Source organism: Hyperoodon ampullatus (assembly GCF_949752795.1).
Source record: "Hyperoodon ampullatus genome assembly, chromosome: X".
NCBI classification, from domain to species: Eukaryota; Metazoa; Chordata; class Mammalia; order Artiodactyla; family Ziphiidae; genus Hyperoodon; species Hyperoodon ampullatus.
Genome location: NC_136913.1, coordinates 57,114,493 through 57,136,555, shown reverse-complemented (window position 1 = coordinate 57,136,555; position 22,063 = coordinate 57,114,493). Strand labels below are relative to the sequence as shown.

The 22,063-nt window shown below is 36.3% G+C and overlaps 1 protein-coding gene across 2 annotated transcripts in view; it reads left to right on the top strand.

Annotated features, from left to right (window-relative positions):
- Window positions 1-22,063, top strand: part of OPHN1 (oligophrenin 1) — a gene marked incomplete at both ends in the record, with an annotated part of 648,741 nt that overhangs the window by 356,208 nt on the left and 270,470 nt on the right. For both annotated transcript variants that reach the window (XM_079727359.1, XM_079727358.1), the window contains 4 exons: window positions 5,650-5,760; window positions 8,568-8,672; window positions 10,507-10,636; window positions 13,135-13,238. In XM_079727359.1, coding sequence (XP_079583485.1) covers window positions 5,650-5,760; window positions 8,568-8,672; window positions 10,507-10,636; window positions 13,135-13,238 — 450 coding nt within the window. The remainder of the gene's footprint in view (window positions 1-5,649; window positions 5,761-8,567; window positions 8,673-10,506; window positions 10,637-13,134; window positions 13,239-22,063) is intronic.

Genomic DNA, 22,063 nt, shown 5'->3' with positions numbered 1-22,063 from the left:
TGTCTTCCTATCTGTATACATGGAATATCTCTCCATTTATTTAGATCTTTGATTTATTTCATTAGAGTTTTGTAGTATTCATCAATATATCTTATACATATTTTTTGATTTATACCTAAATACTTCTTTTTTCTTCTAATGTAAATGATATTATGTTTTAAATTTCAAATTCTGAATGTTCACTGTGAGCATATAAGAAAACAATTGACTTTTGTATATTAACCTTGTATCCTGAAATTGTGCTATAGTTCATTAATAGCTCCAGGAGATTTTTGTATATTCTTTAGGGTTTTCTACATACATAATTGTGTTGTATGCAAAAAAAGACAGTTTTATTTCTTCCTTCCCAATGTATATACCTTTTATTTCATTTTCTTGTCTTATTGCAATAGCTTGGAATTCCAATATGATTTTAATAGTTATTCCTGATCTTAGAGGCAAAGCATCTGGTGTCTCACCATTAGGTATGATGTTAGCTGCAGGATTTTTGCAGATGTTCTTTGTCAAGTTGAGGAAATTCCCATATATTCCTAGTTTGCTGAGAGTTTTTATCATGAATGAATGTGTGTTGGACTTTGTCAGACGCTTTTTCTACATCTCTTCGATCATATGATTTTTCTTCTTTAACCTCTTGGTGTGATTAATTACATCAATTGATTTTTGAATGTTGAACCAGCCTTGCATTCCTGGAATAAATCCCACGTGGTCCTCCTCTATAATTATTTTACACCTTGTTGCATTTGATTTGCTAATATTTTGTTGAGAATATTTGCCTCGATGTTCATGAGAGAGATTAGTTGTACTTCTCCTGTATTGTAATATCTTTGTCTCGTTTTGATAACAGTGTCATGTTGGCCTCAGAGAATGAGTTAGGAAATATTCTCTCTGCTTCTATTTTCTGAAAGAGAGTGTAGAATTTAGTATCATTTCTTCCTTAAAATGTCAGGTAGAATTCACCAGTGAACCCAGCTGGGCCTAGTGCTTTGTTTTTTGGAAGGCTATTAATTATTGATTCAGTTCCTATGTGCTGCTTTCACTGCATCCCACAAATATTAAATTGTATTTTCATTTTCATTTGAAAATACTTTTTAATTTTTCTTAAGGACTCGTCCTTGACCCATGTGTCATTTAGAAATGTGCTGATTAATCTCCAAGTATTTTGGTGTGTTCCATCTATTTCTGGTTCTTGATTTCAGTGTAATTTAACTGTGGTCTGAGAGCATACTTTGTATGATTCCTATTCTTTTAAATTTGTTTAGATGTATGTCCCAGAATGTGATTGATCTTGGCGATTGTTTTGGGTTAGCTTGAAAATAAGCTGTTGTTGGATGAAGTGTTCTATTGATGTTGATTACATCTACTTGCTGATGGGGTGTTCAGTTCAATTATGTCTTCACAAGCATACCTCAGAAATATTGTGGGTTTAGCTACAGACCACTGCAATAAAGTGAATATTGCAATATAGTGAGTCACATGATTTTTTGGTTTTCCCAATGCATGTAAAAGTTATCTTTACATTATCCTGTAGTCTGTTGAGTGAGCAATAGCATTATATTTTTTCAAATGTACATACCTTAATTTAAAAATATTTTATTGCTAAAAATTGCTAACTATCATCAGGCAATGCAGGGTTGCCATAAACCTTCAATTTGTAAAAAACACAATATTTGCAAAGCACAGTAAAATGAAGCACAATAAAATGAGGTATACCTGTACAGATTTTCTGCTTCTTGGATCTGTCAATTATTGGTAAAGGAATGGTGAAGTCTCCAACTCTTAATAGTAGACTCATCTATTTCTCCTTGCAGTTCTATCAGTTTTTGCCTCACATGTTTTGATGTTCTGTTATACATAATAAGGGTTGATATATATTCTTTCAGAATTGACCTATTTATTATTATGTTATGCCCCTCTTTTTTCCTGATAGCTTTCAATTCTCTGAAGGCTCCTTTTTGGAAATTAATATAGCTACTACAGCTTTCTTTTGATTTTTGTTGGCATGGGATATTTCTTCATACCTTTACTCTGAAAAATGTTTAAATTTTTAAAATTATTTTTTAATTGAAGTATGGTTGATTTACAATATTATATTAGTTTCTGGTGTACAACATAATGATTCAGAATTTTTAAAGTTCTATTCCATTTAAAGTCATGACAAAATAATGGCTATATTTCCCTGTGATGTACAGTATATACTTGTTGCTTATTTATTTTATACATAGCAGTTTGTGTCTCTTAATTCCATACCCCTATATTTCCCCTCCCCCTTTCCTGCTCCCCACTGGTAACCACAAGTTTGTTCTCTATATTAGTGAGTTTGTTTCTGTATTGTTATATACATCTGTTTATTTTATATTTTAGATTCCACATATAAGTGATAACATAGAGTATTTGTCTTTCTCTGACTTATTTCACTAAGCATAAAACTGTCTAGGTCCATCCATGTTGTTGCAAATGGCAAAATTTTATTCTTTTTTTATGGCTGAGTAATATTCCATTGGGTGTGTGTGTGTGTGTGTGTGTGTGTGTGTATCACATCTTCTTTATTCTTTCTTTTTCTGTTGATGGACACTCAGTTTGCTTCCATATCTTGATGGTTGTAAATAATGTTGTTATGAACATTGCAGTAGATGTATCTTTTCAAATTAGTGTTTTTGTTTTCGTTAGGTATATACCCTGCAATGGAATTGCTGGATCATATGGTAGTGGCAGGCTTCTGTCCAGTGTGGAGTTGTGACTTGAGGCAAATGATGCTGGAGTCTTCTCTTGGTTCAGGCTGGTGTGTGCACCTAGGTAGTCACAGGAAACTAGTCAGTGAGACACACAGTTTCAGTCGGCCCTTTCTGCCTTGCTTTAGGAGCAAGCAAGAATTCATGTGTTCCTCAGGAGCAGAATCCAGGCTTGCTGCAGCCTTTCTGATAGTCCCACTGGTCCTCTGACCAGCTAAGGGAGCTTGTCTTCCCTTTGTTGAGCCCCAGGGCTGTGGGGCCCAATATGTGGCTTGAACCACTCACTCCCCAAAGAGAATCCCCACCAGTGTAATCTCCCTTTTCCTCTGAGTCCCCTCCCAGGGGCATGAGTCCTGACCTGATTGCTTCTTTTCCCTATCTACCAAGTTCTGTGTGTGTCTTTCTTATAGCCTTAGTTGTACAGGAGTTTTTATGCTAGTCTCCAGTTAGTTTTCAATGAGAATTATAGATGTATTTTTGATGTGTTTATGGTGGGATGAACATACTCCTACTGTGCCATCTTGATTCAAGTCTCCTCATAACTTTACTTTTAATCTATCTTTGTCTTTTATATTTAAAGTGATGTCTTATACATACCATATAATTAACTTATTTTTTATGTGCCCTCACAGTCTCAGCCTTTTAATTGGTGTGTTTAAAGTGATTATTATTATTTTTTTTTTTTTTTTGCGGTACACGGGCCTCTCATTGTTGTGGCCTCTCCCGTTGCGGAGCACAGGCTCCAGACACGCAGGCTCAGCGGCCATGGCTCACGGGCCCAGCCACTCCACGGCATGTGGGATCTTCCCGGACCGGGCCATGAACCCGTATCCCCTGCATCGGCAGGCGGACTCTCAACCACTGCGCCACCAGGGAAGCCCTAAAGTGATTATTGATATAGTTGGATAGATGTCTACCATGCCTGTTACTGTTTTCTATTCATTGCCTCTGTTCTTTGTTCCTTTTTTTGTCTTCCATTCTTGTTCTGCATTCTCTTTTTTTAAATTGGAAATTGTAATATGATTCCATTTTTTGTCCTTTCTTAGCATAGCAATGATACTTAAAAAAAAAACTTTCTTTGAGGTTATCCTAGTGTTTTCAATATGCATTTACAGTTAAGCCAAGTCTACTTTCAAATAACATTATTCTACTTCATTGGTAATACAGGAACTTTATAACAGAGTATTTCCAATTTCTCCCTTGAGTCCCTGATAATATTGCTGTCATTCATTTCACTTTTTCATAATCTCTAATCACCAAATACATTGTTTCAATTATTATTTTGGACAAACTCTTATTTGTAAGATCAGTTAAGAATAAGAAAAATATAAGATTTTATTTTACCTTAATTCATTGCTTCTCTAGTGCTCTTCTTTATGTTGGTACACATTTCTGACCTATATCATCTTCTTTCTTAAGAACTGTAACACTTCTTGGACTCAGAGTCTACTGGAAACCGAATCCTTCAGTTTTTGTGGGTTTTGTTTTGAAATTGTTTAATTTTCCTTCACTTTTGAAGGATAATGTCACTGGATACAGAATTCTAAGTTTGTGATTTTTAAAAATTTTAACCCCTTAAACATTTTACTCTACTCTCCTCTTTTTGCATTTTTTTTTTAAAAAAAAGAAGCCTTATCCTTACTCCTCTTCGAGTAAGGTGTTTTTTTCTCTTCTTTCAAGATTTACTCTGTGCCTTTTACTTTCTACACTTTCAATATGACATGCCTGCATGTAGTTTTTTTGGTATTTACCCTGTTATTATTCTCTGAGCTTCCTCAATCTGTTGTTTGTATCTGTGTTTAACTTTAGAAGGTTTTCAGTCATCATTACTTTAAATATTTCTTCTGTTTCTCTCCTTCATTTCCTTCTGGCATTCCTAGTATGCATATCTTACACCTTTTATAATTGTCCAACATTTCTTGAATAATCTACTCTGTCTTCTTTATTCCGTTTTATCTGCATTTCAGTTTTTTAAATTTCTATTGGCATATATTCAGTTCACTGATTCTTTCCTTAGCCTTGCCCAGTCTGTTGGTGAGCCCATTAAAGGCATTCTTTATTTCTGCTAGTGTTTTTGATTGCTATCATTTCCCTTTGATTATTGCTTTAAATTTTCATGTCTGCTTATATTATCCATCTGTTCTTGTGTATTGTCCTCTTTTCCATAACAGCCTTTAGCTGTAATCCCTGGTTCTATGATTTCACCATCCACCATCTCTGCCTTCTTTGAGTCTGATTCTGATGCTGGTTCTTCAGACTGTGTTTGTTGGTTTGTTTTGCCTTTTTTCATGCCTTGTAATATTTTGTTGAAAACTGAACATGATGCCCTGGGTAAAAGGAACTGAGGTAAAAAGGCCATTATTATGAGGTTTTATGCTCCTCTGACTAGGATTTAGTCTGTGCTTAGTTTGCTATAGCTATTCTTGTCAGAGGCCAAAATTTCCTCTGGTATCTTGTTTTTTGTCTTCCCTATTGTCTTTGGATTTCTTTAGAGAGATATTCTTAAATAAGGTTTGATTCTGGTTGCAGCAACAGGCTTCTGCTTGTGGACTTCTGCTCTGGCAAGCTTGGATTCTCCATATTCAACTATCTATCCAATTTTTGAGGCAGTGATTTTTCCTCTGACTTCAATGCTCTGTTGATTCTAAGAAGAGTTGTTGATTCTCAGCTTAGCTTTTCCTTGTATGAGGATAGGTACAATAACTTCTAAGCTTCTTACTTGTTAGGCCAGAAACTGGAAATCTTGCATCAGTCACTTTTTCTATCTTGGCTTTATGTTCCCTATCTGTAAAATAAAGGGATAAGATCACTGCTTGGTGGCATAATTCTCCTCCAGCCCTAACATTCTGTTGGATCCATAAGCACTGACTTGCATGAATGACTATGCTGTTATGTGACGTTTGTTACCCTTCTTCTACAGGCAGACCTCCAGGTGGACAAGGAGAGACACAATTTCTTCGAGTCGTCCCTTGATTATGTTTATCAAATCCAGGAAGTTCAGGAGTCTAAGAAGTTCAATATTGTGGAGCCCGTAAGTTCTATCTGTTGATGAATGGTCTAAAAATATTTACCAAATCTCGGGTAAATGTGGAGAACTTTGATTATAAAGTTGGAGTCTCCAAGAATATGAAGGATAGTCAGTGCTTAGTAATGAATGTCAAAGAAGTAGACACACTGGCTTATGTTATCCTTGCTTTCTCACTAATATTCTCTCTCTCACTCTTCCTTTCCCTCCCCCACACTCCTTTCTCCCCCATTTCTCTCTATAGCTATGATTTTTTCTTTATCTTTCTTTTCCTCCTTTCCTTCCTTCCATTCCTTGATTTCTCTGTCACCTTTCATTTTACCTTGTTCTCCTCCCTTCCTTCCTTTCATACTTTCATAAGGTTTCTGAATGTACTCATTATATCCCAGACACTGTTCTAGGAACTCATGTTCCTTGTATTCAGTGACTTCCCATTCTACTATTTTTACTTCCATCTTTTGAAAAATTTTCTAATTAAATAGCCTTAATTTATTATAAAAGATGACGGACTGTGGTTTGACAACTATGTTGAATTTTAACAACTTTCTTTTTTATTATAAAATAATGTAGAAAACAATGTAAAAAACAATTTCAGAAAAGCTATAAAAACTTATATGTAGAACAAAACAAATACAACAAATCTCCCATACAGAGATGATCACTGTTAATATTGTGGCATTTTTCCTCCTAAATTCCCTGTGTATCTGTTATATTCCTTTCTCTATCTATTGTGCATGTGTACTTGTAGATGTGTGTACACATGTGCATGTGTGTGTACACATATTACACATGAACATGTATATATCTATGTACATGTGTATCTGTGCTCACAGTTGTATATATCTGCATGTGTATATGTGCAAACAAGTATTTATTAATTTATCCAATAAGCATTTATTGAACTTCTGTTATTTGCCAGGCACAGTGCTAAACACTGGGTATCCTACAGTGAAAAAGACAGACTCAGTTTCTGTCTTTATGAAGACTATACTTTCATGGGGTAGACAGAGGGGAAAGAAGGATACACATAAATAAAATAACTATAAGTTGTGATAAGGACTAAACCAAAGAACAAGAACAGACAGCTACTTTAGATCAAGTGGTCAAGGGGCACCTCTGAAAGTGTCATTTAAGAGGAGATCTAAAGAAAGAGAAGATAAGGCAATGTGAATAATGGGGAAAGAACATTCCAGGCACAGAAAAACACATGTGCACAGTCCTTAAGTTAGAAAAGAATGATGTGCTCAAGGAATGAAAAAGTAGTGCCTTTAGATACTGGTGAGAGAAAAAGGAGAGTGGCAGGAAACAATATCTGACAGGAAGGCATAGGATCTGTAAGCATGGTGAAGGGGTTAGATTTTAGTCTAAATATAGTAGAAAAATCACTGACGGGTATTAAATAGGATATGACATGCTGATTTTGTTGTGGAGGCTACTGCAGTGGTCTAGGAAAGCAAAAAATGTTGCTTTGGGTTCGGGTGGTGGTAGTAGAAACAGAAAACAATGATTGGATTAGACATATATTTTAGAAGCAAAACTGACAGGAATTACTAATTGATTAGATAGAGATGTGAGTGAAAGAAATCAGAATTCTTTACTTTCTGGCTTGATTGACTGAGTGGGTGGTAGTGTCATTTCCTGAGATGTGAAACCTTGGAGAGAAGCAGGAAGAATGCCTATATAACTGTGTGTGTGGTACCCACACTCATATGCATTTATATATATGTGTACATATATATGTACATATATATAACTATATGTATATATACATACACACGTGTATAGTACATACGTGTGTACATAGTTTTTATATGTTTATGTATGTATACATATATATATAGTTTGTGTTTATGTACATATATACGCACATATTTATGTGTTTGTATGTATATATGTGTGTGCATATTTATATGTACTCACCTGTTTACTTTCTAAAAAGAACAGAACAGTTTTTACTACTTCCTATTACACTTTACTATTGCCAGCATTGAGCATTGCTTTTTTTTTTCTTTTTTTTTTTGTGGTATGCGGGCCTCTCACTGTTGTGGCCTCTCCCGTTGCGGAGCACAGGCTCCGGACACGCAGTCTCAGTGGCCGTGGCTCACGGGCCCAGCCGCTCCGCAGCATGTGGGATCTTCCCAGACCGGGGCATGAACCCGTGTCCCCTGCATCGGCAGGCGGACTCTCAACCACTGTGCCACCAGGGAAGCCCTGAGCATTGCTTTTAAAATGTTTGTATTTGATAGATGAAAATTTTATTTTCTTTTGTTTTTATTTGTGTATATTTGATTTTTATTGGGGTTGAACATTTTAAACATTAAAAATATATTTTATTGATCATTTCTACGTCTTCTTCTGCAATGTCCCAACTCCTCCCTGAAACATTTCTAACTTGAAAATTCGTTTTCAAAAAAAAAAAGATCCATGGACGTTTTATCATTATGACAGTCTTCATTATGGTCATTTAGCCATTTTAATATATTGAGTACCTATTCTGTGCCATTCCTGAGGATATAAAGACACAGTCTATTCCCACATTATGTCCATACTGTCCACATTATGAATGGTTTTATATGCTATCTGAAAAGGGTATTGATGAATAAATTTGGTAATAGTTCTTATTTTGTAGATCTGAGTCCAGTGTTAATGTTTAACCTAATAAAATAATAGCTATGTGTAGACCTGTTTGTGTTTGTGTTACTGCTTTTAACACTATACTCCACTGTGTGGAGTTTCTTTTTGTACATCTATTTCCTTTATTTGATTAATGAGAAGGTGCTGGTGATAAAGTTATTTTTATACATTTTCCCTAGGTCTTGGCCTTTCTTCATAGCCTCTTCATTTCCAACAGCTTGACTGTGGAGCTCACACAGGATTTCCTCCCATATAAACAGCAACTCCAGCTCAGTTTACAGAATGTGAGTTTACATGTGGATTTCTTCACCTGTCTCTACATTCCAATTGGATTTTAGCTCCAATATCTTGACCTTGGAGTTCTAGGTTATTACATTCCAGATAATTTGTCAGCACAGACTGGTATGGATCACAAATGTTTTAGTGTACTAGATTGTTCTTACTCTTCCAGTTTCAGCTCTTCCATGTGTTTGAGGCTGACTGTTGTTCAGACCCACCCTTCTACCCACTGACGTGTCTATCTATCCAATATTTATTAAATGTTGCTAGTTTGCTATATCTCTCCCAGATCAGAACCCACCTATGGGCTTTTTTAAGCACAGATCTTATGCTACTTCCCTGCTAGTTAGTCAGGGCACTCTCTTTGTAGGTTTTATTACCACAAATGCCCATTTTCCCCTCTTTTCCTTTTATCACTACTTTTCTCATTACATTTCTAGAGTTGAATAAATTATTTTTAAAGGTTGTCTCCACATTCTTTCCCATGCTGGTTTTTTTTTGTTTGTTTTTTTTGTTTTTTTGCAGTATGCATTTGTCTCACTGTTGTGGCATCTCCTGTTGCGGAGCACAGGCTCCGGACGCGCAGGCTCAGTGGCCATGGCTCACGGGCCTAGCTGCTCCACGGCACGTGGGATCTTCCCAGTCCGGGGCATGAGCCCGTGTCCCCTGCATCTGCAGGCAGACTCTCAACCACTGCGCCACCAGGGAAGCCCATCCCATGCTGTTTCTTATAGATGGGCAAAGGCACACCCTTCCCTTCCTTGTCACATATATTATTTTTCTCATTTACTTATTTAACCCATATTTAACAAATACTTACGTATATAATGAACATACACTCTGTGCCAGGCATTGTAAAGTGCACTGGACATACCATAATGAGGCATGTTAGTTTTTGCCTTCAAGGAGTATATAGTCTCTTGGAGCCGAGAGATATAAACAGAGATATATCATGATTACTTATGAAAAGTGCTAAAATACAATTAAGACCAAAAAAGTTAAAGAAGCACAGAGAGTGGAATAATTGACTGTCTGGTACAGTAAAAGAAGGCATCACTGAGGTAGTGACTTTACCTTGCATAAAATTTACAGTTGTATTTTTAGATGAAAACAGTTGGTAAATTGCAGTGGAAATAAACTTTACTTGGTTGTTTAGGAGAATCCTGATTTACAGGTATTGTTTTTATTGTTGTTTTTCTTTCTGGGTACTGTCTTTCACCAGAATGTGAGAGCCCCTCTCTTCTGCTGATTTAAAAATATTCCTATAACCAGGAATGTTTAGTTGTGTACTTTTAAATATATTACTTCTTAACATTAGCTTTTGCTATTCATGGGCATGAAAACATAGGTTTTCTGTTAACCTATGTTCAAAGAGAGCACCCTGTCATATCCTTTATTCTAATGGCCTGGATTTGATTCAGAGTCAAGTAGGCAGTAGCTTTACTTGAGGCAGAATGTAGAAGTTGCCGTGATAATATTATCTTTGGGACCCTTCTTTATAGCCTCCCTTTTTTTAAGGCAGGGGTCAGTCTGATGCTCAGAATTCTTAGAGCCTTTATTTATTGGAGGCTTTTGTCATTTCCATTAGAAAATGTCTCCCAGATGTGGTTTTATGGGTACATTGGTATTTATGTTTCCCTCTCCCTATTAGACTTTAGTACTGTTAAACTCCACTAAACTGTTTTCTAATTACTATGCCATTCAACTTTTTTTTTTTTTTTGCTATGTTGTAGCACATGGTGAAAGCCAAGAAAACTCTGCACTGGGTCTCTGACCAGTGAATGCTTATTCATGATGATGGTGATGATGATAATGATTATGATGATAATATCTTGACAGACAAGAAATCATTTCTCCAGTACCCGAGAAGAGATGGAAGAACTTAAGAAAAGGATGAAAGAAGCTCCACAGACATGCAAACTTCCAGGACAGCCAACCATCGAAGGCTATCTCTATACACAAGAGAAATGTGTGTGGGAATACAGGGATAGCTACTGGGTTTCAGTAGGCTGACACCAGCTGCCACTTGGCTTCTCCAAACTCCAGGCACCCATATAGTTCATAGACCCCTGCCAGCTATACCTATTTGGAGAGTAGTGTGGGAGTAGAGAAAATAAAAAAGAGGGAGAAATTGGAGGAGGAGGTTAAGGATTTGTCTCACAAAGGCTGTGGGATGATAAGACCTAAGGTTTTCTCTGAGATTCAAAATGGGGATTGTTAATTGCTTAATCCTTTCAATGACTCTTTGGGGCTAAAAGGGAGGTAGGAGAAAGGAGACATAAAATAATAATTATTATACCTACTATGTTCCAGGCATGGTGTTAAGTGCTTTAAATATACTACCTCATGTAATCTTTGAAGCCACTTTATCATACCCATTTTACACACGAAGCCACCGAGGCTTAGAGAGATCACTAGTTGAAAGTCACCCAACTATCATGTAGCAGGGCTAAGTGTAAAATCAGGTTTGTGAAATGCCAAAACCTATGCTCCTACAGCTATACCCTATACCTTCCACTGCCTTAGGATCATAAACTTGCCCTTAAAGCACTACACAACCATTGCGATTTCAGTGAGCAACACAGTTGTTCATTGCTAACCAAGGAAAATGGGTTAACTCATCTGGTCACTGAATATTGCAGAGGGTTCAAGCTTTTCTACCTCCTAAATAACGTTATGTAAACCTGTATGTGTTATTTGATTTTCCTTTTGAACTATGACCCAATGTCCCCAAAGCCTGTGATTTCATTCCCTGACCAGAATTATTCTACATGGTGAGTAGGCAGATGAGACTACCCAGAGGTTACCAGTGGCAAAACCCACTGAAATCCACAAAACATGGTATTTCAGCAGTCATATTTTCATGCTTTTCATCCCTTAGAGCAACTCACTTTGATGGTTTTCAAAGATGTGTTCTTCTATTTGTCAGGTTCATCTCTTCAACTCTCCATTGCAGGATCTCTCAGTCTCAGTGATATTGACATTTCAGGCTGGCTAATTCTTTGTTTTTAGCAGTTATCCTATGCATTATAAGGTGTTTAGAAGCATCTATAGCCTCTCCCCACTTTATTCTAATAGCACTTCCCAGGTGTGATAACCTAAAATGTCTCTGCCTAATGTCCCCTAGGAGGCAAAATTGCCCCTACTTGAGAATCACTGCTATATTATAAGAGAGGCACAGAGTAATGAGTATGTAATCTTGGCTCTAATATCAACTAACTATGTGATCCTTCTATGCCCCAATTTTCTGATTTGTTAAATGGATATGACATGCCTACTCAGTTGAATGTACGCTTACTAAGAATCCTTTTTGCCAGACAATATGCAATGCATTGGGGGTGCAAAAAATAGATCAAACTTGTTTTTTGCCCTCAAGAAGTTCACAGTCTGATTAAGACACAAGTATATCAAGAACTATAATGAAATGTGTTGAGCACTGCATTTGGGGCATATATCTAAGGGCTTCACTGAGGAAGTGATATATGAACTGAAACTTGAATTATGACTGGGAGTTTGACAGGTAAAGAAAATGGCAAAGAAAATTCCAAGTGTATACTACTGCATGAATAAAGGCACAGAGGTGTGTGAGGTTATAGTTTGTAGGATCTTGGTTTTCCAAGAACAGTCCTGGATTATTCTTGTTGTCCTGATATAATTAGTGATAGTGCCCTATTCACTCTTAAATATGTCTTGAACTTGGTCTATATATTATATTACAACCTATTTTTTTGGTAACTGAATATAATTCCATGAGACCAGAGCATACATGTGAGGGTGGCAAAAGACAAAGTTGGAAAGGTAAATACAATCACATTATAAAAGGCTTTGTGAGCCAACCTAAGGAGTTCGGAGAGAATGGGAAAGCCATGGGTGGTTTATAATAAAAAGAATGATATAAATAAACCTATAATTTAAAAAAACTATTTATCTAGCAAAAGAGTAGAGAATGGGCTAGAAAGGAGTGATCACAGATGGGGGAAACCAAAGAGAAGGTCACTGAAAGAATTAATTGGAGAAATAGGGAATTTTTGTTTTGTTTGAAATAGCTCATAAAACATTTTTTTAAAAAGTCAGAAATACGGTCCTGAATGAATTCAGTTTTGAAAGGGGTGAAAGGAGAGACATGTAGGGGATAGAAGGGCAGGTTACAGGGAAGGAGGAGCAGAAGATTACAGATGTTTCCAGATCATACAATAGGATATATAATGGGAGCATTCACAGGGAACATGGCAAGGAGAGTGCTTTGGAGCCAGCCAGAGCAGATATGGAAAGCAGTTGATGATGATTAGGTTATCCATCTGTGTAGTGGGCAGGTGGTACTGCAGGGCTGGAGCTCAGGGGAAAAGTAGCACTAGATCTGGATCATGACCATGAAGAATAATCTGTACACAGCTTCTGTCTTAGGGGTGGACTGACCATGCAGCCAAAATACTTATTCTATCAGCTCACTGTTGCCTATCTTTGTAGGGGCTTTGGGAATATCCTGGGTGAAATACTACTGCCAATATGAGAAAGAGACCAAAACGCTCACCATGACACCTATGGAGCAGAAGCCAGGTGCTAAGCAGCAGGTCAGTTCTTTTATGGGCCACATTTTTTTGAAATTCATCTGTGACTGCATCTCAGAAAAGAGTATATGTTGACTTCGTGTCAAAGAATCAAGTCCACCACTGTCGTGTGAAGCCATGACTTCATGTGTTCTCCGTGGCCTAAGTTTGCATTGGGCCAGATACTACTCAGTTGAGTGAAATATCTCTGTTAATGATTCCAGGCCTTCTGAAAGTGCCTGTACTCTTTTAGATCATTATTACAAGAGTCTATCACATTGTACAAGGAAAATTTGCAAAAACTATGGATAAATTGGAGGAGAGTATTATTTGCTTTTAAGAAGGCTCTGCTATAGGATTCCTTTAAATAGTTAAGAGTTTAAAATACAAAACATTTTCCAAAATTCCTTTTTTAAAGGAGTATTCTGTTGCCTAAAGTTGGAATAATCTATACCCCACACTGTATGTAATGCTCAAATATCTTTAAGCAGTTAATGCCTCTTCTTCTGCCCTCCACACTTTCCCCTACTCCCCAAAATGGCAAGATGAGTTTAACACACTGAGAAGATAGTTCACTTACCTGGAGGAACCTGATCTTGTATATATATGTTATATTATGTTATACATTATATATTATTTTTTATGTATGACCACCCAGCTAAAAAAATTATTCTGTTATCTCACTTTTGCTATCTTGGTAGGGGCTTTGGGAACACAGGCACACACACATACACACACACGCACACACCTGAAGGTTTCTTAAGATAAAAGCTGATAGACTGACTATTCATATTCTAAAAGTAGTTCAGTGTGTCCCTTTAACTGTTTCTCAGACAGGGTCTTAGGGCATAATTTTTAAGGATTTTCCTTATTTACAAATTGTTTATAAAGTGAAAAAAAAAGGTTTACTTGTTAGCATTGAAAGTTGTGGTGCATGAAGACCCAATTTCGATAGGCAGAAATTTGGAGGCTTTGGGGGCCATTTTTTCCTCCATTGCTGGTGCTCTCCATGGAAGATCTCTCTTATGTGGCTTGTTCATAGGAAATTAGTGATGATTGAGATTTGGTGGCAGACTGTTGAAAAACTGCTTTTCTTTTTTGTCATTAACCACAAGTTTTGCCACTCTGCTTTGAATGTGGATTAGACATGGGATGCACCTCTAACAGAGCATACCAAATTGGGTCTCCACAACCCTCATCCATGTTTCTTTTTTTTTTTAATTTTTTATTTTTTCTTAGTTTCTGCTTTATAACAAAGTGAATCAGTCATACATATACATCTGTTCCCACATCCCTTCCCTCATGCATCTCCCTCCCTCCCACCCTCCCCATTCCACCCCTCCAGGCGGTCACAAAGCACCGAGCTGATCTCCCTGGGCTCTGCGGCTGCTTCCCGCTATCTATCTACCTTACGTTTCATAGTGTATATATGTCCATGCCTCTTTTGCTTTGTCACAGCTTACCCTTCCCCCTCCCCATATCCTCAAGTCCATTCTCAAGTAGGTCTGTGTCTTTATTCCCGTTTTAGCTCTAGGTTCTTCATGACATTTTTTTTTTAATTCCATATATATGTGTTAGCATACGGTATTTGTCTTTCTCTTTCTGACTTACTTCACTCTGTATGACAGACTCTAGGTCTATCCACCTCATTACAAATAGCTCAGTTTCGTTTCTTTTTATGGCTGAGTAATATTCCATTGTATATATGTGCCACATCTTCTTTATCCATTCATCCGATGATGGACACTTAGGTTGTTTCCAGCTCCGGGCTATTGTGAATAGAGCTGCAATGAACATTTTGGTACATGTCTCTTTTTGAATTATGGTTTTCTCAGGGTATATGCCTAGTAGTGGAAATGCTGGGTCATATGGTAGTTCTATTTTTAGTTTTTTAAGGAACCTCCATACTGTTCTCCATAGTGGCTGTACCAATTCACATTCCCACCAGCAGTGCAAGAGTGTTCCCTTTTCTCCACACCCTCTCCAGCATTTATTGTTTCTAGATTTCTTGATGATGGCCATCCTGACTGGTGTGAGATGATATCTCATTGTAGTTTTGATTTGCATTTCTCTAATGATTAATGATGTTGAGCATTCTTTCATGTGTTTGTTGGCAGTCTGTGTATCTTCTTTGGAGAAATGCCTATTTAAGTCTTCTGCCCATTTTTGGATTGGGTTGTTTGTTTTTTTGCTATTGAGCTGCATGAGCTGCTTATAAATTTTGGAGATTAATCCTTTGTCAGTTGCTTCATTTGCAAATATTTTTTGCCATTCTGAGGGTGGTCTTTTGGTCTTGTTTATGGTTTCCTTTGCTGTGCAAAAGCTTTGAAGTTTCATTAGGTCCCATTTGTTTATCTTTGTTTTTATTTCCATTTCTCTAGGAGGTGGGTCCAAAAGGATCTTGCTGTGATTTATGTCATAGAGTGTTCTGCCTATGTTTTCCTCTAAGAGTTTGATAGTTTCTGGCCTTACATTTAGGTCTTTAATCCATTTTGAGCTTATTTTTGTGTATGGTGTTAGGGAATGATCTAATCTCATACTTTTACATGTCCCTGTCCAGTTTTCCCAGCACCACTTATTGAAGAGGCTGTCCTTTCTCCACTGTACATTCCTGCCTCCTTTATCAAAGATAAGTTGGCCATATGTGCGTGGGTTTATCTCTGGGCTTTCTATCCTGTTCCATTGATCTACCTTTCTGTTTTTGTGCCAGTACCACACTGTGTTGATTACTGTAGCTTTGTAGTATAGTCTGAAGTCAGGGAGCCTGATTCCTCCAGCTCCGTTTTTCGTTCTCAAGATTGCTTTGGCTATTCGGGGTCTTTTGTTTTTCCAAACAAATTTTGAAATTTTTTGTTCTAGTTCTGTGAAAAATGCCAGTGGTAGTTTGATAGGGATTGCATTGAATCTGTAGATTGCTTTGGGTAGTAGGGTCATTTTCACAATATTGATTCTTCCAATCCAGGAGCATGGTATATCTCTCCATCTATTTGTATCACCTTTAATTTCTTTCATCAGTGTCTTATAATTTTCTGCATACAGGTCTTTTGTCTCCTTAGGTAGGTTTATTCCTAGATATTTTATTATTTTTGTTGTAATGGTAAATGGGAGTGTTTTCTTGATTTCATTTTCAGATTTTTCATCATTAGTGTACAGGAATGCCAGAGATTTCTGTGCATTAATTTTGTATCCTGCTACTTTACCAAATTCATTGATTAGCTCTAGTAGTTTTCTGGTAGCATCTTTAGAATTCTCTATGTATAGTATCATGTCATCTGCAAACAGTGACAGCTTTACTTCTTCTTTTCCAATTTGGATTCCTTTTATTTCCTTTTCTTCTGTGATTGCTGTGGCTAAAACTTCCAAAACTAGGTTGAACAAGAGTGGTGAGAGTGAGCAGCCTTGTCTTGTTCCTGATCTTAGTGGAAATGGTTTCAGTTTTTCACCATTGAGGACAATGTTGGCTGTGGGTTTGCCATATATGGCCTTTATTATGTTGGGGAAAGTTCCCTCTATGCCTACTTTCTGCAGGGTTTTTATCATAAGTGGGTGTTGAATTTTGTCGAAAGCTTTCTCTGCATCTATTGATATTATCATATGGTTTTTCTCCTTCAACTTGTTAATATGGTGTATCACATTGATTGATTTGCGTATATTGAAGAATCCTTGCATTCCTGGAATAAACCCCACTTGATCATGGTGTATGATCCTTTTAATGTGCTGTTGGATTCTGTTTGCTTGTATTTTGTTGAGGATTTTTGCATCTATGTTCATCAGTGATATTGGCCTGTAGTTTTCTTTGTGACATCCTTGCCTGGTTTTGGTATCAAGGTGATAGTGGCCTCGTGGAATGAGTTTGGGAGTGTTCCTTCCTCTGAAATTGTTTGGAAGAGTTTGAGAAGGATGGGTGTTAGCTCTTCTCTAAATCTCATCCATGTTTCTATGCGGCCCAGTTATTCATCCATGAATCCAAAACTCTCCTTACTTTCCAGTCTGCCAATTGCCAAAGAACCTTTCAACGTGGTTCCAGTAAATTGTGCTGTAGCACAGAATTTGTCCCATTTCTGTCAGAACTTAGCTTATGTATCTGACTGGCAAGTGCTTTTAAGTAACACTGTCCTGTATTCTCTTTCTTTTCTTTTTCTACACACATTACTTTCCAAATTTTGGACTTCAAAGTTCCTTTCTTAGGCAGGTCCTACTGCGAAGCTGAGGCCAGAGGCAGCAGATACCACTTTCATAGCTTCTTAGCAGATGAGAGCAAGCCCTTCTTTTAGTTATTCTTTCACCCTGCCCTTTTAATTGAGTGGCTACTTGCAAAACTGCAGTAAGTGTCAGCCTAAGTAATTTAAATATGGGACTCTTTATGGAATGGAAAGAGGAACTTGGTTGTCCATTTACAGCAAAGGGAGGTGGAAGTAGTTACTTTAATTTCCATAAACTGAATTGGAAATGTTTTTTTCTTATCATTTCTCTCAGTTCCTTTTACTAGTTTGTGTTTTAGAAAGGTAAATAATACAAATAAGTGAGACTATAATAATGATAACACCATAAAAGCCACTATTTATTCAATGTTTGCTGTGCACTAGGCTCTGAGCTAGACATTTGCTGCCATGTGCCTCATTTACTTTCTCAGCAGCACTGTGAAGTATCATTAGCCCAATTTGGAGTTGGAAGAATCAGCTCTCTTTCTGAGTGTGGTACTTACCAGTGTACACTAGTAGTTCAGCCTATCAACTTCCATTTGGGTTGTACTGCTTACTTTATAGAGCACAATCCCAAATACTATTTTATAAGATTCTCATCCCTCCCCATTCAGGTAATTGTAAGAGGCAAGAGAGCTACATTTTTAATCACAATAACTAGTTTTACCTATTTATTCATTTACTTATTCATTCATTCATTCCTCATATCAAATATTTTTCCCATCCAGTTATACTGAGATATAACTGACATAAAGTACTGTATAAGTTTAAGGTGTACAGCATAATGATCTGACTTACATACAGTATGAAAGTATTATCACAATAAGTTTAGTGAACACCCATTGTCTTATACAGGTACAAAATTAAATAAATTTTTTTTTCTTGTGATGAGTACTCTTAGGATTTACTCTCTTAACAATTTTCATATATAACATACAGAAGTGTTAATTATATTAATCATGTTATACATAACATCCCTAGTATTTATTTATCTTATAATGGGAAATTAGTACCTTTAGATGCCTTCGTCCAATTCCCTATTCCCCCAGCTTCCACCTCTGGTAAGCGCAAATCCGATCTCTGTTTTCTATGAGTTACCTTGTTTATTTGTTTGTTTTTCAAGTATAATTGACCTGTAACACTATGTTAGTTCCTGATGAACAACATAGTGATTCGGGATTTCTATGTATTATAAAAGGATCACCATGATAAGTCTAGTTATGATCTGTCACCAGATAAAGATAGTACATAATTATTGATTATATTCTCCACAGTGTACATTTCATACCTGTGATTCATTTATTTTGTAACTGGAAATTTATACCTCTTAATCTTTCTCACTTATTTTTCACATCCCGCCCCCCACTTCCCCTCTGACAACCACCTGTTCATTCTCTGTACCTATGACTCTATTTCTGTTTCATTATGTTGGTTCATTTGTTTTGTTTTTTTAGATTTAACATATAAGTGAAATTATATGGTATTTGTCTTTGTCTGACTTGTTTCACTTAGCATAATACTCTCGATGTCCATCCATGTTGACACAAATGGCAAGATTTCATTCCCTTGTATGGCTGGGTAATATTCCATGGTTTTTATATATCACATGTTTTTTAATCCATTTATCTACTGATGTGCACTTAGATTTCTTCCATATCTTGGCTACTGTAAGTAATGCGGAACATAGGGGTGCATATATCTTTTCTAATTAGTGTGTTTGTTTTCTTCTGACAAATACCCAGGAGTGGAATTGCTGGATCATATGGAAGCTCTATGTTTACATTTTTGAGGAATCTCCATACTGTTTCCCACAGTCGCTGCACCAGTTCAAATTCCCACCAAGAGTGTACTAGGGTTTCCTTTCCTCTACACCCTCACCAATATTTGTTATTTGTGGTCTTTTTGATGATAGCCATTCAGTCAGATGTGAGGTGACATCTCATTGTGGTTTTGATTTGTATTTCCCCAATGATTAGTGATGTTAAGCATCTTTTAATGTTCCTGTTGGCCATTTGTTTGTCTGCTTTCAAAAAATTCAGGCCCTCTGTCTATTCTTTAAATTGTTCTTTTTTTTTAATTTTGAGTTTTATGAGTTCTCTGTATATTTTGGATATTAACCCTTTATCAGATATATCATTTACAAATATTGTCTCCCATTCAGTAGGTGGCCTTTTCATTTTGTTTATAGTTTCCTTGCTGTGCAAAAGCTTTTTAGGTTGCGGGAGTCCCATTTGTTTATTTTTGCTGTTGTTGCCCTTGTCTGAGAAGACAGATCCAATAAAATATTGCTAAGCCTGATGTCACAGAGAGAACTGCCTGTTTTCTTCTAGGAGATTTACGCTTTCAAATCCTACACTTAAGTCTTTAATTAATTTTGAGTTTATTTTTGTATATGATGTGAGAAAGTAGTCCAATTTGATTATTTTGCATGTAGCTGTCTAGTTTCCCAGCATCATTTATTGAAGAGACTATCTTTTCCCCATTGTATATTCTTGCATCCTTTGTCATAGATTAATGGACTACATAAGTGTGGGTTCATTATTGGTCTCTCTGTTTTGTTGCATTGATTTATGTGTCTGTTTTTTTGCCAGAACAATGTTTTGATTACTGTATCTTTGTAGTATAGTTTGAAATCAGGGAGCATGTTAACTTCATCTGTGTTCATCCTTCTCAAGATTGTTTTGTCTGCTCAGGGTTTATGCGTTTACATACAGATATTAGAATTACTTGTTCTAGTTCTGTGAAAAATGCCATTGCTAGTTTTATAGTGATTACATAGAATCTGTAGATTACCTTGGGTGGTACGGTCATTTTAACAATATTAATTCTTCTAATCCACAAGCATGGAGTATCTTTCCATTTGTTTGTATCATCTTCAGTTTCTTTCATTAGCATCTTATAGTTTTCTGAGTACAGGCATTTTACCTCCTTAGATTATTCCTAGGTATTTTATTTTTTATGTGATTATAAATGGGATTATTTTATTAATTTCTCTTTCTGATAGTTTGTTGTCAGTGTGTACAAATGCCACAGATTTCTGTATATTAATTTTGTATCCTGAAACTTTACTGAATTCTTCAATGAGTTCTAATAGTTTTTTGGTAGGATCTTTAGGATTTTGTATATGTGGTATCATGTCATCTGCAAACATTGACACTTTTACTTCTTCCTTTCCAATTAGGATTTGGTTTATTTATTTTTTACTTGTCTGATTGCTGTGGCCTGCAATGCCAATACTATGTTCATTAAAACTGGTAAGAGTGGGTATCCTTGTTTTGTTTCTGGTCATAGGGGAAATGCTTTCAGCTTTGCACCATTGACTATGATGTTAGCTGTGGGCTCATCATATTTGGCCTTTATTACGTTGAGGCATGTTCCCTGTATATTTTGTTAAGAATTTTTTTATCATAATGGATGTTGCATTTTGTCTTTCTGCATCTCTTGAGATGATCATATGATTTTTTAGTCTTCAGTTTATTAAGTGGTATATCACATTGATTTGTGGATATTGAACCATCCTTGCATCCCTGGGATAAATCCCAGTTGATTATGGTGTATGATCCTTTTAATGTACTGTTGAATTGGCTTTCCTAAAGTTTTGTTGAGGATTTTTTTTCATGTATGTTCATCAGTGATATTGGCCTGTAATGTTCTGTTTTTGTGGTGTCTTTGTCTGACTTTGATATCAACGTGATGCAGGCCTTACAGAATGAATTCAGAAGTGTATTGCCACTATAATTTTTTGAAATAGTTTGAGAGGAATAGGTGTTAGTCTTCTTTAAATGTTTGGTAGAATTCACCTGTGAAGCCATCTGGTTCTGTACTTTTGTGTGTTGGGAGTATTTCTTTTAATTACTCATTCAGTTTCATTACAGGTAATTGGTCTGTTTGTATTTTCTATTTCTTCTTGATTCAGTTTTGGAAGTTTGTACATTTATTTCTAGGAATTTCTCTTAGGTTGTCCTTTTTATTGATGTTTGATCATAGTAATCACTTATGATCCTTGGTATTTCTGTGTCGTTGGTTGTAACTTCTTTTTTATTTCTGATTTTATTGATTTGGGCCCTCTCTCTTTTTTCTCGATGACTCTGGGTAAAGATTTATCAATTTTGTTTATGTTTTCAACCAGCTCTTAATTTATTCTATCTTTTCTGTTTTTTGTTTTTTAGTCTCTATTTCATTTATTTCTGCTCTGATCTTATGATTTCTTTTCTTGTAGTGACACTGGCTTTTGTTTGTTCTTCTAGTTACTTTATGTGTAAGGTTATGTTGTTTATTTGAGATTTTTCTTGTTTCCTGAGGTAGGCTTGTATTGGTGTAACATTCACTTTTAGAATTGCTTTTGTTGTATTCCACAAATTTTGGATTGTTTTGTTTTCATTTTCATTTGTCTCCAGGTATTTTTGATTTCCTCTTTGATTTCTTCAGTGATCCTTTGGTTGTTTGGTAACACAGTGTTTATCCTCTACATGTTTATGGGTTTTTTTGCAGTTTTTTTCTTGTAGTTGATTTCTAGTCATAGTGTTGTGGTTAGAAAAGATACTTGATATGATTTCTATCTCCTTAAATTTTCTGACACTTGTTTTGCGTCCTAGCTTGTGATCTATCCTGGAGAGTGTTATGTGCACTTGAAAAGAATGTATATTC